The following is a 14,910-nucleotide window of genomic DNA, read 5'->3' as shown; positions in this document are numbered from 1 at the left end:
TTGCAAGCCCTAAAGGAAACACGATCACCCTAACAATATAGAACCTGCACAGTTTAGGGCTAAGCAGCGCGACGCAGAGGTGCATCTGTGCACACACACTCAGCCACCCAGCCGGTCTGGTGCCTTTAATCCACTTACGGTTAAGGCAATTTGGGTACGTATGATAATTACATGACATTACCATATTCTTAATTGTTTTGGGTTTATTTTGTGTGGGTCTTTTTCCTTCTCTTGTGTTTCCTGCCTACAGAAATCCCTTTAGCATCTGTTGTCCAGCTGGTTTGGTACAGATGTACTCTCTTAACTTTCACTTGTCTGGAAAGCTTTTGATTTCTCCATCAAATCTGAGTCTTTCTGGGTAGTGTTCTTGGTTGCTGGCTCTTCCCCTTCATCACTTTAAATGTACCACGCCTGCCCTCTGGCCTGTAGTTTCCGCTGAGCAGACGGGAGCGCCCCTGTATGTCACCTGTCGCTTTTCCCCTGTCGCTTTTCACCGCTTATCTTTGTCTTTGGGTTTTGTCAGTGTGACTGCTATGTGTCTCGGTGTGCTCCTCCTTGGGTTTATCCCGCCCGGGACTCCGTGCTTCCCGGACTTGGTTGACTATCTCCTTTCCCACGTTAGGGAACTTTTCAGCTATTTCTTCAAATCTTCCTTGGGTCCTTTCTCTCTCTCTTCTCCTTCTGGGATCCCCATAATGCACGTGTCGGTGTGTTGATGTCCCGGAGGTCTCAGGCTACCTTCATTCCCTTTCACTCTTTTTTCTGCAGTCTGCTCTGTGGCGGTGATTTCCACCACTCTGTCCTCCAGGTCACTCCTCTGTTCTTCTGCCTCAGCTAAGTGCTGCTGATTGCTTCCAGCGCGCTGTTCATCTCGGTTTGTTTGTTCTTTAACTCCTCTAGGTCTTTGGGAAACATTTCCTGCATCTTTTCCATTTTGTGTCTGAGATCCTGGATCATCTTCACTATCAGTATTCTAAATTTTTTTTCTGGAAGGTTGCCTATCTCCAATTCATCTGGTTGCTTTTCTGGGGTTTTATCTTATCCCTTCATCTGGGACGAAAACTCTTCCTCATGGTTAAGTCTCTGTGATGTGGTTTTGGGCCTAGCTGCTGCGGGACTGTGGTCCTTCTTGCTTCTTCTGTCTGCCCTCTGGTGGATGAGGCCACAAGGCATGTATAAGCTTCCTGATGGGAGGGACTGGGTGGTGGGAAAAACTGGGTCTTGCTCAGTAAAAATTTAATCCAGTCACCCATTGATCCCACCTTGTGAGTCATGCGGCCTGGGGCCTACAGGCTCTGTGGTAGGGTCAGTGGTCACCTCCACGGGGACTTAGGCCAAGGGGCCCCTTCCAGGACTTGCTGCCAGGACCCCCGTCCCTGTGAGGAGCCAGTGCTGGCCGGCGTCTCCTCAGGAGATGCCCCCACACAGGCCGGCAGGACCCCCGTCCCTGTGAGGAGCCACTGCTGGCCGGCGCCTCCTCAGGAGAGGCCCCCACACAGGCCGGCAGGACCCCCGTCCCTGTGAGGAGCCACTGCTGGCCGGCGCCTCCTCAGGAGAGGCCCCCACACAGGCCGGCAGGACCCCCGTCCCTGTGAGGAGCCACTGCTGGCCGGCGCCTCCTCAGGAGAGGCCCCCACACAGGCCGGCAGGACCCCCGTCCCTGTGAGGAGCCACTGCTGGCCGGCGCCTCCTCAGGAGAGGCCCCCACACAGGCCGGTAGGCCTGGCTCCGTCTCCTGTGGGGTCACTGCTCCTTTTGCCCAGATCCTGGCACATACGAGATTCTGCGTGTGCCCTCCAGGGCAAGATGCTGCTTCCCCCAGGCCTGTGGGAGTCCTGTAAGCAAACCCCACTGGCCTTCAGGGTCAGGCTCCCGGGGGACGCCCAGTCCCTTTGTCAGACCCCCAGGCTGGGAAGCCTGACGTGAGGCTCAGAGTCTTCCCCAGAGCGGGAGAGCGTCTCTGGTATCATTGTTCTCCTGTCACGGGTTGCCTACCCTGGGGGCATGAGATCTGACTTTCCTGTGCTTGCCCGCCTCCCACCACTTCGCTGTGGCTTCTTCGTCTTTGGACACGGGGCATCTTTTTCTGGTGGGTTCCAGTGTTCTCCTGTCAATGGCTATTCAACCGGTAGCTATGATTTCGGTGTCCTCACAGGAGAGGAGCCCACATCCTTCTACTCTACCATCCTGAACCAGAAGCCCCTGCATTAGGTAACTTTTAGAGCCTAATATTTTTATAGGTTTTATGCACCTAATGCCACAAGTCAGACAAACGGACAGGACAATCTTACATAATTTTATCAACTAACATTTCGTTATTACCAATGACTTAAGTTGAATTTGTTTTTAAATCAGGGAATTCACTGATTTAATTTATAATCACTCCAGTCTAATATAATGGGAAAATAAGGTCATTTAACATTAAAAAAAAAAAAAAGAAAAAAAAAGAGACGTGCAGATGTGCCTCTACCGTGGTCTGCAGGTGCCCACGGGCTTAAGGAGCCACTGGGGCATCCATATAAACAACGGTGTTTCTTCCACGTTTTTTATACTTGAAAAATAATGTTGCTTTAACATGAATTAGTTACACATGAAATATAAAGAGAACCTCCCACCCACGATCTCCAAAATAACCACATTTTAGTGAATTTCCTTTACCCTTTTTTTTTAAGGTACGTATGTTTTTGAATTACTTTCCTAAGACTATTGCTTGGGAAAAAACAAATGCAACTTACCAAGTGCAGGTTTGGGTGGAGCTGTAAGACTTACAAAAAGCTACAGGCTTGCATTTTACCCTGTTTGCTTGGAACCAAGGAGCACGTCCGAAGTTTGCAGCTCTGGGATGGGAAGCACTGCCCGTCGGCATAGAGCGGGCCCGCCAGGCCCTGGGGCAGGACCAGACTCAGGGAAGGGGACGGCCCCTGCCCTCGTGTGGGTTTCAGATGAGGGCTGAGCACACCCTAGGGCCACAAGAGGCCACACACGCTCAGAATGGACAGAACGCAGAACGAAGGGGCCCGGATTCCACAGCAGGAGCTGCGTCTGTGCTTCTGCCAAACGGTGGCTGCAAATTACATGTTGCAGAACTCGAGAGGGTTTGGGCAACCACTAAACCAACTGCAAAACCCAGAGCAAGGAGGCCCTCCAAGCGGGCCGCCACGGCGCTCTCAGAGCCTGGGGCAGTGGAGGGGGGCGGCTGTGCCTCTGGGCTGCGCCAACCTTTCTGCAAAGTGGACGTGCCCTGCTCTCCAACAGCCTCCAAGCTCGCGGGGCATCCACTCCGTAGCCTCACCGTTCACGCTGAGCACCATGCTGACCGACGCCTGCCCGATCGTGTTCCGGGCCACACACTCGTAGCGGCCAGCATCTGCGGTCCCAACGTCGCGGATGGTCAGGAACCCCTCGGGGCTGATGTGAAATTTCCCACTTTCTGTCACCTGAACCCCATCCTGGAGCAAAACAAGCGGAGAGGATGGTGGGAATCAGACTAAGGACCCGAAGGGTCTCTCCTGGGGGAGAGGCACCACGTGCCAGGGCCTCTCGAACGGAGCGCTCCTGATGGCTGTTCTCAGACCCGCCAGACACTGGGACGATCCTGCCCACTGCAGATTCAAGGGCAGGAGCCCCTCCTACCTGCTGGCAAAATACCCAGAAAGCTTAAGACACAAACCTCGCTGTGTGGGACTTTGCAGGATCCCAGGGCACAAAAGGTGACCTTCGTGGGACGTGTGTTGGGCTGGCGGTGCACAGCGGGGCAGCCAGCGTGTGGGAGCAGCCAGGGCAGGTGTGTGTTGCCAAGGAAGGCAGGTGACCCCCCAGGACGAGGAGGAAGCAAGGCAGGTGGAGGCATCAAGGCCCTGAGGACCCCACCTCCCTCTCAGGGAACCACTTCACGACCTCCAGAAATGTGGGTTGTATTGAACAATTTGCTCACAGTTGAACACAGACTAGCGTTTCTGTGCTGGGCTCAGTAAGAACAACACAGTGAAATGGACACCAGAAAATCTCTCCAGTGATTGCTGGACGAGGACCTAGCAAGAGGGACTTCGTTTTCGCTTCTGTCACCAAGGACACGCACGGGCAAATGTCCCGAGTCGGTCTTGTTCAGGGTGGCTGTCTCCCCCACGAAGGCAGGGCCGGACGCCTCAGCCCTTACCTTGTTCCAGGTCACAGCGGGCTCCGGCTCGCCCTGGGGACGGCAGGGCAGCTGGACGTTGCTGCCCACCTCCACCGTCATGTCCCTGGGGACGCTGGTGAACACCGGGGTGACTGCAAGGCAAGGACAGGGGCTGCCGCGCACAGAACCCAGGCAGTTCAAGGTTTGCAGCAGATGCCCTGCCCCCGGTCTGAGCAGGCCCAGGGCACCGAGTGCCCTCGCTGTGGCCGGGCCGTGACCCTGTTTCCTACTAAGAAGAAGCCAGACAGGACCTCTGGGGCTTCCAGCCTCCCCGCGAGCGGCAGCCTCAGGGCAGTGGCCCGCCGGTGCGTGTGGCTCCTGCCCTGCGTGCGAGTCCAAGGCCTCGACCCCCAGGAACTGGTGATGAGGCAGGAAGCAGGGCACCAGCTAGCGGCCCCACTCACGGGCCATCCGCTGTCCTGCCTGGTCAGGACTGGAAGGAAGCCCAGAGCCCATCGGCTGGATCAGACCCAGGCCTCAACCCCTATCGACACTCTGCCGGCAGAGCCTCCAGCCCCTCCCCCAGGCCAGGCCACCCACGACACGGGGCCACAGGTAAGCAGTGGACGCACAGCCCACTGAACCGCAGGAGCCCACCATGCCCGTGACCCCCCATTGAGCAGGGTCCCCACGGCTGACATGGACGATTCCAGCTATGACTAAGGCCTCCTGATGCAAGTCCAGGGTGGTCTGCTGGGGGAGGGTGAGGACCACCGTCTACCTCGGGGCTGGACGGTCAGGTGTGCGGCGACCCTCTGGGAGCCGATGATGTTCACAGCCTGGCACTCGTACTGGCCCTGGTCATGCAGGGCGACGGCCAAGATCCTCAGCGTCCCCGAGGACAGGACCAGGTGGCGTCTGTCCACCGACAGCTGGCTCCCTGCAAGGTTGAGACGCGCTCTCAGCGATGCGGATGCAGGGGCAGGAGCCTAGCCTTCCTCGGGGCCAGGCAGAGGCCTGACTGAGGGATGGAAGGATCGAGGAGCTTCTGTCCCCAGGTCCGTGTTCCCGGAGGCGGGCTTGCCGCCCTGGTCCTCGGTGAGGATAGGTCCGGCCGGACGCGCCGCGGCGCTGAGTCACGTCTGATTCCGCTGCTGCGGCCTGCCCAGGGCACCGTGCCCCAGGGAGCGAAGAGGGGCAGGGCGGGTCGCTGCCCTGTGGGCCACTCACCTCCTTTGGTCCAGGCGATGACAGGCTGCGGGTAGCCCTTTGCCTCGCAGTGGAACTCAACCGTCTGGCCCTCGATGACAGCTCTGTCCTGGGGCGTCACGGTGAACTGAGGAAGCGCTTACGGGGGGAAAGACGCAGAAACGAGGCATTTAGGGCACAGCTCTGGGTGCAAAGCCAGTCTCCTTCCCGGAGCGAGGCCGCCCTGAGGGCCCACCAGGACCCCTCTGCTGGTGCGGCATCCCAGGGAGGGAGGAAGAGGCCAGAGAAAAGGATGCGGAGTAGGAAGAAGACCACACCCTGGGTGCTTCTCAGCATCACACGGTCACGTGTGCGGAGACTATTGATCCAACAGCATAGAACTCACTAATGACCAACCTCGGTTCCTGCAAAGGGCCCAGATTCATCTCCTCAGCCTAAACCAATATATTTGCAAATGGATAAATGTCATCCAGTGCAACTATGTGCGGTGACAGGAGTTATGTTGTTACTACTGGGTGAGAGAGACAAAAGTGAATTACAGAATAAATATATCCAACGTAATTCCATTTTTATAAAAGCAACAAGCCAACTTCCCAGGTGGCGCTAGTGGTAAAGAAACGGCCTGCCGATGCAGGAGACGCGGGAGACGGGGGCTCAGCCCTGGGTCGGGAAGATCCCCTGGAGGACAGAATGGCAACCCCCTCCAGGATTCTGGCCTGGAGAATCCCAGGGACAGAGGACCTGGTGGGCTAGAGCCCATGGGGTCACAAAGAGTCGGGCACGACTGAAACGACTCAGCACACACACGACAGCCACAATCAAAACCAAACAGCATGACTGTACGGGCGTGCGTGCAGAGAAAGAGCCGGAGGACAGAGGAAAAGTCACCGGCGTCCAGTGAGTCTGCTTCCGCCGGAGGCCGGAAAAGCCGACGAGGAGGCAGGAGGAGGGAAACTCGTCTTCTGCGCTCACACTCCTGCGCCGTCCTAGCCCTTGTCAGCCAAAGTCCCGCTTTGCAACTAAGTTTGAAAACTATTCATAAACTCATTCTAACCAGTTAAGGACTTTGGAAACACATAACGTTAAGTCTTAGAACTATATATACTCTCAGGCTCCGAGTTCAGAAATCGACCCTAAGGACATTCCAACACGTGTGCCAGCCTTCTAGACAACGGTGAATTGGCACACACACCCACATTCACACGGAGGACACGGCAGAAAACGCACACCCACATTCACACGGAGGACACGGCAGAAAAACAGAGCCCTGGCCGCCTGATGCCTCCGGGCGGAAAATCAACGTGTCAGCAGTCCCGCGGAGGGTCTGCAGGGACGGGGTACCAGGAGGAGCTCGGGCCGCTCCGGGGACGCCAGGGAGGCGGGGCTCCGCGCCGGCGGGCCTCACCTTGGACGATGATGAACGCCGTCGCGTGGATGCTGTCCACCGTGTTGGAGGCGAAGCAGGCATACTCCCCGCTATCCTCCTGCTCCACGTTCTGGATGTAGAGGCCGCCGGACGGGGTGATGCTCACCCGAGGGTCCGTGGGCACGGGGCTGCGGTCGCCCCTGGTCCAGGTGATCTGAGGCGGGGGGTGGCCCGTGGCGCTGCACTCCAAAGTCACACTCTCCCCGACCAGCACCTCTGTGTTCTGGGGCTGGATGACAAACGCCGGGCGAGCTGCCGCGGGAGACAGATTTGCAATCAACATCCTCCAGCTTAGCAGACCCGTCTGCTTGCCTTTCCTACTCGTTCTACCTACTGACGTCTAAAATGAGTAGAACCAATTCAACACAACTGCACGCTTTGTCTCCTCTCCTTTTCAAAGAAACGTGCAGACCACAAAGACGGCGCAGGGCGTCAGGTCAAGCCAGCGTCAGGTCAAGCCAGCATCAGCAGGGCTGACCAGTTAGAACCGGTTCCTTTTTCAAACATGGACTGAATTCTGGTGCAGTCTCACTTTTGATGATTCTAAAAGCATTTTGTCAGTCTTGTTAGTAAGTAAACCTTGCGAGTAGTTCTTACTGGTTATAAAACACTGTTTTTAAAGGGTATTTAGAACATACAGAAATCAAAAATTTTTCCCTCACAGAAAGGAAAATACAAACGAATAGCATGATAATAGTTCAGTTCAGTTCAGTTGCTCAGTTTTCAACTCTAAATCCAGAAAAAAAATCCACATATTTATTATTGAGCTCTTGAGATGAGTATGCACAGAAACAACATGTTTCTAACACGTCAGGAGCGCAAGCTGCCCTGCTCCACCAGGACAGAAACGTGGCTGCGTATCTCAAATCCGGAAATTCACTCACCCTTCCGCTCAGAAATTACTCTGCTAGGACTTTACCCCATAGGTATTTTAATAGGCTTACAGAACAATACATGTTTTTAAAAAAGGACTTATCACTGTGCTGTTTCTTTGGGCTGACATCCTTATTCACAATTTTCCAACCGAAAAAGCTCCAAAAATAAGTAATCTTTTTGTAACTTCTTTGGTTACAAACCTTGATCTATCTAGCCCAAAGCTACTTACAGCCTTCATCTATTCCACTTACTGAACACTCACAGGATTGACTAGGATTTTATATATTGATTATGATGTTATTTGAGATTCTGTGACAGTTTAGAGCAGAGCAAAATGGTGGGAAAGGTACAGGTGATAAACACTAATTAAAGGAAAAATGGTTGCCTCTGTATAAAATCAGACCCATCTTAGGGCAAAAAACACTGAGAGAGGTGAAAGTGTTAATAATCAAAGTTTAATTCATGAGGAAGATAAACACTGTGGACTAATATGTCCCTAATAACAGAGCTTCAAAATAGATAAAGAACATTTACCCTTTGTGACTCATGGAAACTTACTCACAGGCCATCGTCATCTATATCATAGGACTGGCAGACTTCCACAGAGGGGCACAGCGCATGTACTTTGGGCCTTTCAGGCCATAAATCTTTGAGTATGATTATGTTCCAAAAAGACCTAATCAATAGACTGAAATCTGAACTTCATTTCATCATGTATTCTAAACTGCTATTCGTAAGTGTTTTCAATCACATAAAAAAGGCAAAACACATTCTTAGTGTAAAGATCTTGTAAAGCCAGGCAGTGGTCCAGGCTGGGCGGCCCCCGGTCCAGGCTGGGCGGCCCCTGGTCCAGGCCGGGCAGCCCCTGGTCCAGGCTGACTGGCTGCCACTGGTCCAGGCCGGGCGGCCCCGGTCCAGGCCGGGCGGCCCCTGGTCCAGGCTGACTGGCTGCCACTGGTCCAGGCCGGGCGGCCCCTGGTCCAGGCTGACTGGCTGCCACTGGTCCAGGCTGGGCAGTCCCCGGTCCAGGCCAGGCAGTTCCCGGTCCAGGCTGGGCGGCCCCCGGTCCAGGCCGGGCGGCCCCGGTCCAGGCTGACCGGCTGCCACTGGCTGACCCCTTGGTCTGCAGTGACCTCCCCATCCCCCTGTAGGAGACGCTTCACGTGCATTTCTGGGAGCAAGGCCAACAAGCTCAGACTGGTGTACTAAGGAAGGCTCTTGTTCCTGAGAAACAAACCAAGATTCGGATCAAAAGAGGTTAGATTTGGAATTCTCGGGCCAGAGAGAGACTACTATTCCCATCCAGGTATCAGCGGCCCTGTTGACACAGCAACTGTGCTAAGGACTCGCCCTTTCACGTTCTGCTGTTCCCTTCTGTTCTGACGTGTCCCTCCAGCACTGCACCACTCCAGTCAACATTATGTGGGTTTCCCTGGTCCTTACAAACAAAGCACAAGCTCCTTCGTGACCAGGAGCCCTGTCTTGTCTGGCAGACTCACAGCCGTGTGGCTCTGCAGAAATCCTGGACGCCTTGCTCCACTTGGGGAACCTGGGATTAAAGGGATTTGACTTGGCTGCAGTTATCTGCCCTGCTCATTCCTCTAAACTGGTGTTTGAGAGCTGGGGATTCTCATTCATCAGTAAATCTGGACATGTCTCTGCTGGGATATACCGAGGCATACAAAGTTCTCATAGTAAGACTCTAAACAAAGAAACACAGAAACCATTCATCCTGCAGCCAAAGGTGTTGCAAGGCCCTGAATCCCACAGCACGAGAGAAACACAGACCAGGCGCACTCACACGAGGACGACCCAGAACCGTGGCGGCACCAGGGCCACAGGTGCTGTGCCCAGCAGCCCTGGGACCAGGGTCACCCCCAGGCTCTTCTCCAAGAGCCAGCTCCTCTTCTGGCCAAAGTCCCAAGGTCAACACTTGGACAAGAGTGGGGTTTGTAACCTGGTGTGGCCCAGGCCAATCCAAGGACATAGCTGTGCTTCCTTTGGCTCCAATTGTCTTTTCAGATCAGGTACCAATACTATAGATATGGGAATTTTGCACCCAAATTCAGATTTTGGGTTTCTTTTAAAGTAGCCAGGGCCTGTAGCACAAGAGCAAGCCCACTGCCAGGGGGCAGCCAGTGAGATGCCCTTGGGACCACCGCGAATGGAGGTATCGGGCGGGGACACTTGTCCCCCAGGTGTCCACAGCCCTCTGGACAGTGATCCCAGCAGTGGCTACCCACGGCCACTCTGAGTGACCACCTGGGTTAAGGGTTTGCGGTGGCCCAGAGCAACGGTCAGGGGTCATCTGTGACCCTGAGCTGACCCTGCTGCTGGCGCTCCAGCCGGGACGCTGGTGTCTGTCCCTCGCCACCAGGTGCAAAGAGAGAGGGGGGTGGACGGGAGGAAGGGGATTTGGGGGTGCTGAGTATCCGAGGAGCTCTGTGCCTACCTGGAGACCGGAAGTACCTGAGGGTCACCTCCTGCGTCTTCACCTCCCCGGCCACATTCTTCGCCATGCACTGGTAGATGCCCTGGTCCGTCTCCCGCGTGTTCTGGATCATGAGGGTCCCGTCATCCAGCAAGTTCAAACGGGAATCCGTCTTCATGCTCAGCTCGTTGCTATAACGACAGACCTGGCTGGCTCAGGCCCCCAAAGCACAGGAAACATCCAGTCCTCTGTGGATGTCTGGTCCCAGCCCAGGGACCCTGGCCTCCAGGCACAGAGCACTTGAGGTGCCAGAGAAACGTCTTCTCCTCTTTGTGTTCCCTCCAGGGAGGAGCAGAAAGGGTTGTGTGGGAGGAGGAGGAAAGGTCAGGGTGGGCAGGCACCCTGGAGCTTCTGGGGTACAGGGATGGCTGGCACCCGGTGCCCAGCACCCCTCTGACGGCTGGGACCCGGCACCCGGCACCCCTCTGACGGCTGGGACCCAGCGCCCAGCACCCTGTCCGGGAGCACTCACTTGTTCTGCAGCCAGATGATCTCGGGCTTGGGGTTGCCCTCAGCCCCGGCGCCCAGCACCCCTCTGATGGCTGGGACCCGGCGCCCAGCACCCCTCTGACGGCTGGGACCCAGCGCTGGCACCCCTCTGACGGCTGGGACCCAGCGCCCGGCACCCTGTCCGGGAGCACTCACTTGTTCTGCAGCCAGATGATCTCGGGCTTGGGGTTGCCCTCAGCCCTGGTGCCCAGCACCCCTCTGACGGCTGGGACCCGGCGCCCAGCACCCCTCTGATGGCTGGGACCCAGCGCCCGGCACCCTGTCCGGGAGCACTCACTTGTTCTGCAGCCAGATGATCTAGGGCTTGGGGTTGCCCTCAGCCCCGGCGCCCAGCACCCCTCTGACGGCTGGGACCCAGCGCCCGGCACCCTGTCCGGGAGCACTCACTTGTTCCGCAGCCAGATGATCTCGGGCTTGGGGTTGCCCTCAGCCCTGCAGGTGAAGAAGACAGTGTTGCCCAGGGTGACGTCAGCATCCTGAGGCTCCGACGTGATCCGAGGCCTTTCTGCGCCAAAAGGAAAGCAGACCCTCTTGTCTTGGTCATAAACCACCGTGCGAACAAGAACCCAGAGCAAGTCCCTTTGGTTCAAGAGAAAATCGCACATGTTCAAACCAAACACACTCCCGTGAGAACAGCCAGTGGGCTTCTCCACGGAGAAGACGGTGTTAGAGCCGAACCACACAGCGTTTCCAGGACCTGAGGCTCACCGCGGGACCCCTGCCACCGGCCCCGCCCTCACCGATGAGGGCAGGATGCGGAGAGGCCACAGGGCAGCCCCGGGGCTGAAACCAGTCGCCTGCACACGCGAAGGGCCAGGAGCCCAACTGCAAAGGGATCGTCTACGAAAGGTCACAAAAGGTGACCAGCGAAGTGACGCAGCTGCCGCGTTACCAGGAAACACAGCGACTTTCGACTGCAGTCAAGTCTGTTTTTAATATATGAATATAAAGATGATGCTCTGGAGAAGCCGATTTTCCCACTCCTACGGCGCGGTACACCGAGGAGCTGAGTTCCTCGCCATTTACTTATATGGGAGATTCTGCCTTGTGGGGTCTGACTGCTTCTTTTCTTGTGTTTGTGGTGAGAGGTCACGCACTTGCAGGCAGCACTCAGGGGAATCAGCTGGACGAACCCAGCCCGGTCCACCCCGAGTGGCCACCGCCCAGATCCAGACACAGGAGGCGGCCAGCTCCCAGCTGGCAGCCCCAGGCCCTCCCCCAGGCGCCGCCCCCTCCCACCACGGGCCCTGCCGCCCGGCAGCTGCAGCCTCTAAAGGCAGACGGTCGGAAGGAGCAACAGAGGACCTGATGCATTTCACGTTGCTTTTTTTTTTTGCAGGGAAACCTGACAATAAAATCCACGTTTATTACAAAGTAGTTTCCTACAGGCACTGCAGAGACACACTCTGAGTAGGGACCAGTGAGGCCCACCCAGACTCGCTTCGTGGGGTTCCCAGGGACAGATGGACACAGGGCTGCAGGCGCCCTGCCCTCCGGAGGCACTCACCACAGTCCAGCTCCTCTGGGGTGATGGTGGCCACCGACCGGCCCTGGATGCGCCTGGGATACTCACAGGTGGCCGCAGCCTGCGCGTTTCCTGACCGCGCGTAGCCCTTCAGCAGGTCCGCCAGCCACAGGATCTCACAGTCACAGCGGAGCGCGTTGGAGTCCAGGCGCCTGCACGGAGGAGGCCGCGCGTGAGACGTGGATGTGGATGCACAGGGCTGACCCAGCCCAGACGGACCCGTGGCGCGGGGGCTGCAGACAGTGGGATCTGAGCGGGTCCTGCCCGACCAGGACCCGAGCTGGCGGGACCCACACTCGGCAGAACCAGAGCCGGGGAGCAGGGAGCCCAAGCGACACAGTAAAGGGTGGTGCTGAGAGCAACCAAAGGCGTGAGATGCAGGGTGGACGCAGGACCAACGTGGGCTGGCGGAGGCGGGGCAGGACAGGAGCCCGTGTGAGACGGGAAACGAGGGACTCCCCCAAGCCAGCACCACTCCCGTCGTCTTCCGGGATTACCTCACGTGACTGACACCCCCAAGAGGCACCTCTCAGGGGCTGAATGATCCTGCAAGCCCACGGGGAGGGGGCCCATGAAGGTGGACACAACCCTCCCAAGAGTGGAACAGGCAGGGCGTTGCCTCCGCCCTCGGGACAATGGCCGTTTATGTGGCGGAGCCCAAGCTGAGGGGTGTAACAGGGGAACCCGAAGCCACGGCCGCCTGACCTGACACGTGCTGGCAAGAGGCCGGAAACCAGCCCTGCTCAGACCCCCGCTGCAGGCTGGCCACGCTGGGCAGGGGGCCCCTGGGACCAGAGCTGGGGGGCTGCTCGCAGGCGTCCACTCAGCACCCCCACAGGCCAGGGCTCCCCGGGAGGCCAGCCCGACGTCACACCTCCCACCTGCATCTCTCTGAGGCTGGCTCGGGGTTGGGGGGAGCGGCAGGTAGGGCTGGCCCCTCTCCAGATGGTCAGCTCTGATGAGTACAGCCAGCGGGGTCTAAGGGGCTCCAGGCAGACCCGCCAGAGCTCCCCCGGCCACGGGGACCTGCCCGGCACCCACTGGCCCCTCAGCCCCGCTGGGAAAATACCAGGACCTCTGTACTGACGACGGGCCCCGAGGACAGTGGGTGGGCAGGTGGGCCCAGTAGGTGACACTGGCCGGAAGCCCCCGGCTGCACGCTCCCCTCGGCCACCCAGGGGTCAGGGGGAGCTCGATGGAGCCGAGAAGTCTGAGGTGTGTCGCAGACGGGCAAAGGCCACGGCCCAGAGGGCGGAACCGAGGGGCAGAAAGAAGGCGGGGGACAGACCCTGCCAGCCTGGGCTGGACTCAGGGAGGCGCTGCCTGCCTGACCCGTCCAGGTGACGCCCGGCAACCTCTTTCCTGCTCTCTTATCTGTCAGAGAGGCAGCAGTTATCTTATCTGCCCCCTAGAACGCACCTTGACATTTGGCTAGAGATTTCTTTATCTTCTTTATCCTAAAGAAACAGACTACAAATTGTGAGGAAAGCTGTGTTTTACTTCACTGAGGAGAGAAACAGAAGTCCACCCTGGGTCCAGGCTCGGCAATCTGACCTTTCTGTCTCTGTCTTAAATCTAGTTCATTGTTCACACTGAGTAATATCTAACTGAGAAACAATGGCCTTCAAGACCTCAGAGAAAAGCGCACAGAAGACATGAGTCAGCGTCTCCCACCAGCACCAGAACACCTCGGTTCTGTCATCAGTGCTGTCAGAACACCTCGGTCCAGTCAGAACTCCTTGGTCCTATCAGAACAACTCGGTTCTGTCGCGGTCCTGTCAGAACTCCTCGGTCTGTCATCGGTTCTGTGAGAACATCTCAGCTCTATCAAAACACCTCGGTTCAGTCAGAACACCTCGGTTCTGTCATCGGTCATGTCAGAACTCCTCGGTTCTGTGAGAACACCTTGGTTCTGTCATCGGTCCTGTCAGAACACCTCGGTCCGGTCAGAACTCCTCGGTCCTATCAGAACAACTCGGTTCTGTCATCGGTCCTGTCAGAACTCCTCGGTCCGGTCAGAACTCCTTGGTCTGTCATCGGTTCTGTGAGAACATCTCAGCTCTATCAAAACACCTCGGTTCTGTGAGAACACCTCAGTTCTGTCATTGGTCATGTCAGAAGTGATCAGTGTGAAGACAGCTTCTTTTCAGAGATCTGAAAATGGACGGAACTCAGTTGTGTGCACGACTAAAGAAAAGGAATGGAATATAGCTTAGAGATTCCTTCTAGGCCGATTTTATTTCCATCACTAAAATATGTTAACATGGAATAAAAAACTAATTTGAAGCATTTAAAATTGATTTTTAAGGTAGTCTTACTTGCCTACTGTGTTAACCTGAGGCACATTTCCTGAGTCAGTGAGGTCCGGGTTGTGGCTCTGATGGTTTAATCCACCCTCCCTTCCTGAGTCACATCCAGCATGTGATGAAATCCTTGAAATACCCAGTGAAGAGGGAGGTGAATGCATGGCATGGAGAAGCTGTCTTTGCCGGAAAGACGGCATAAAGGTCAGTGTACTTACAATCTTTTCATAGATTCCAAGTGATTAAATGTCCCCGGAACCAAATGTGTGATTCGGTTGTTATGTAAAAACCTGTTGAAAGAGAAAATAAACCGAAGAGATTCCTTAAAATGCTGCTTAGACGTGGAGAAAAGACTATACACAGTCAAGTAAACCAGCTTGAGAAGACTGTCTCGGTAACTGCCTTTGTTTAATACAAATGAACTTGGGAGCAATGCCATTGAGCAGAGAAAAT

The 14,910-nt window shown here is 56.2% G+C and overlaps 1 protein-coding gene across 3 annotated transcripts in view; it reads right to left on the bottom strand.

Annotated features, from left to right (window-relative positions):
• Positions 1 to 14,910, bottom strand: part of PXDN (peroxidasin) — a 62,999-nt gene that overhangs the window by 16,094 nt on the left and 31,995 nt on the right. For 2 of the 3 annotated variants that reach the window (XM_061426751.1, XM_061426752.1), the window contains 9 exons: positions 14,676 to 14,747; positions 12,137 to 12,306; positions 11,017 to 11,134; positions 10,081 to 10,250; positions 6,732 to 7,004; positions 5,348 to 5,464; positions 4,899 to 5,057; positions 4,157 to 4,269; positions 3,293 to 3,449 (listed from right to left, as the gene is read on the bottom strand). In XM_061426751.1, the coding sequence (XP_061282735.1) occupies positions 3,293 to 3,449; positions 4,157 to 4,269; positions 4,899 to 5,057; positions 5,348 to 5,464; positions 6,732 to 7,004; positions 10,081 to 10,250; positions 11,017 to 11,134; positions 12,137 to 12,306; positions 14,676 to 14,747 (1,349 nt within the window). The remainder of the gene's footprint in view (positions 1 to 3,292; positions 3,450 to 4,156; positions 4,270 to 4,898; positions 5,058 to 5,347; positions 5,465 to 6,731; positions 7,005 to 10,080; positions 10,251 to 11,016; positions 11,135 to 12,136; positions 12,307 to 14,675; positions 14,748 to 14,910) is intronic. The other variant, XM_061426753.1, reaches the window with a different exon arrangement.

Source organism: Bos javanicus, chromosome 8, assembly GCF_032452875.1.
Source record: "Bos javanicus breed banteng chromosome 8, ARS-OSU_banteng_1.0, whole genome shotgun sequence".
Taxonomy (NCBI): domain Eukaryota; kingdom Metazoa; phylum Chordata; class Mammalia; order Artiodactyla; family Bovidae; genus Bos; species Bos javanicus.
This window is presented reverse-complemented; position numbering and strand designations above follow the sequence as displayed.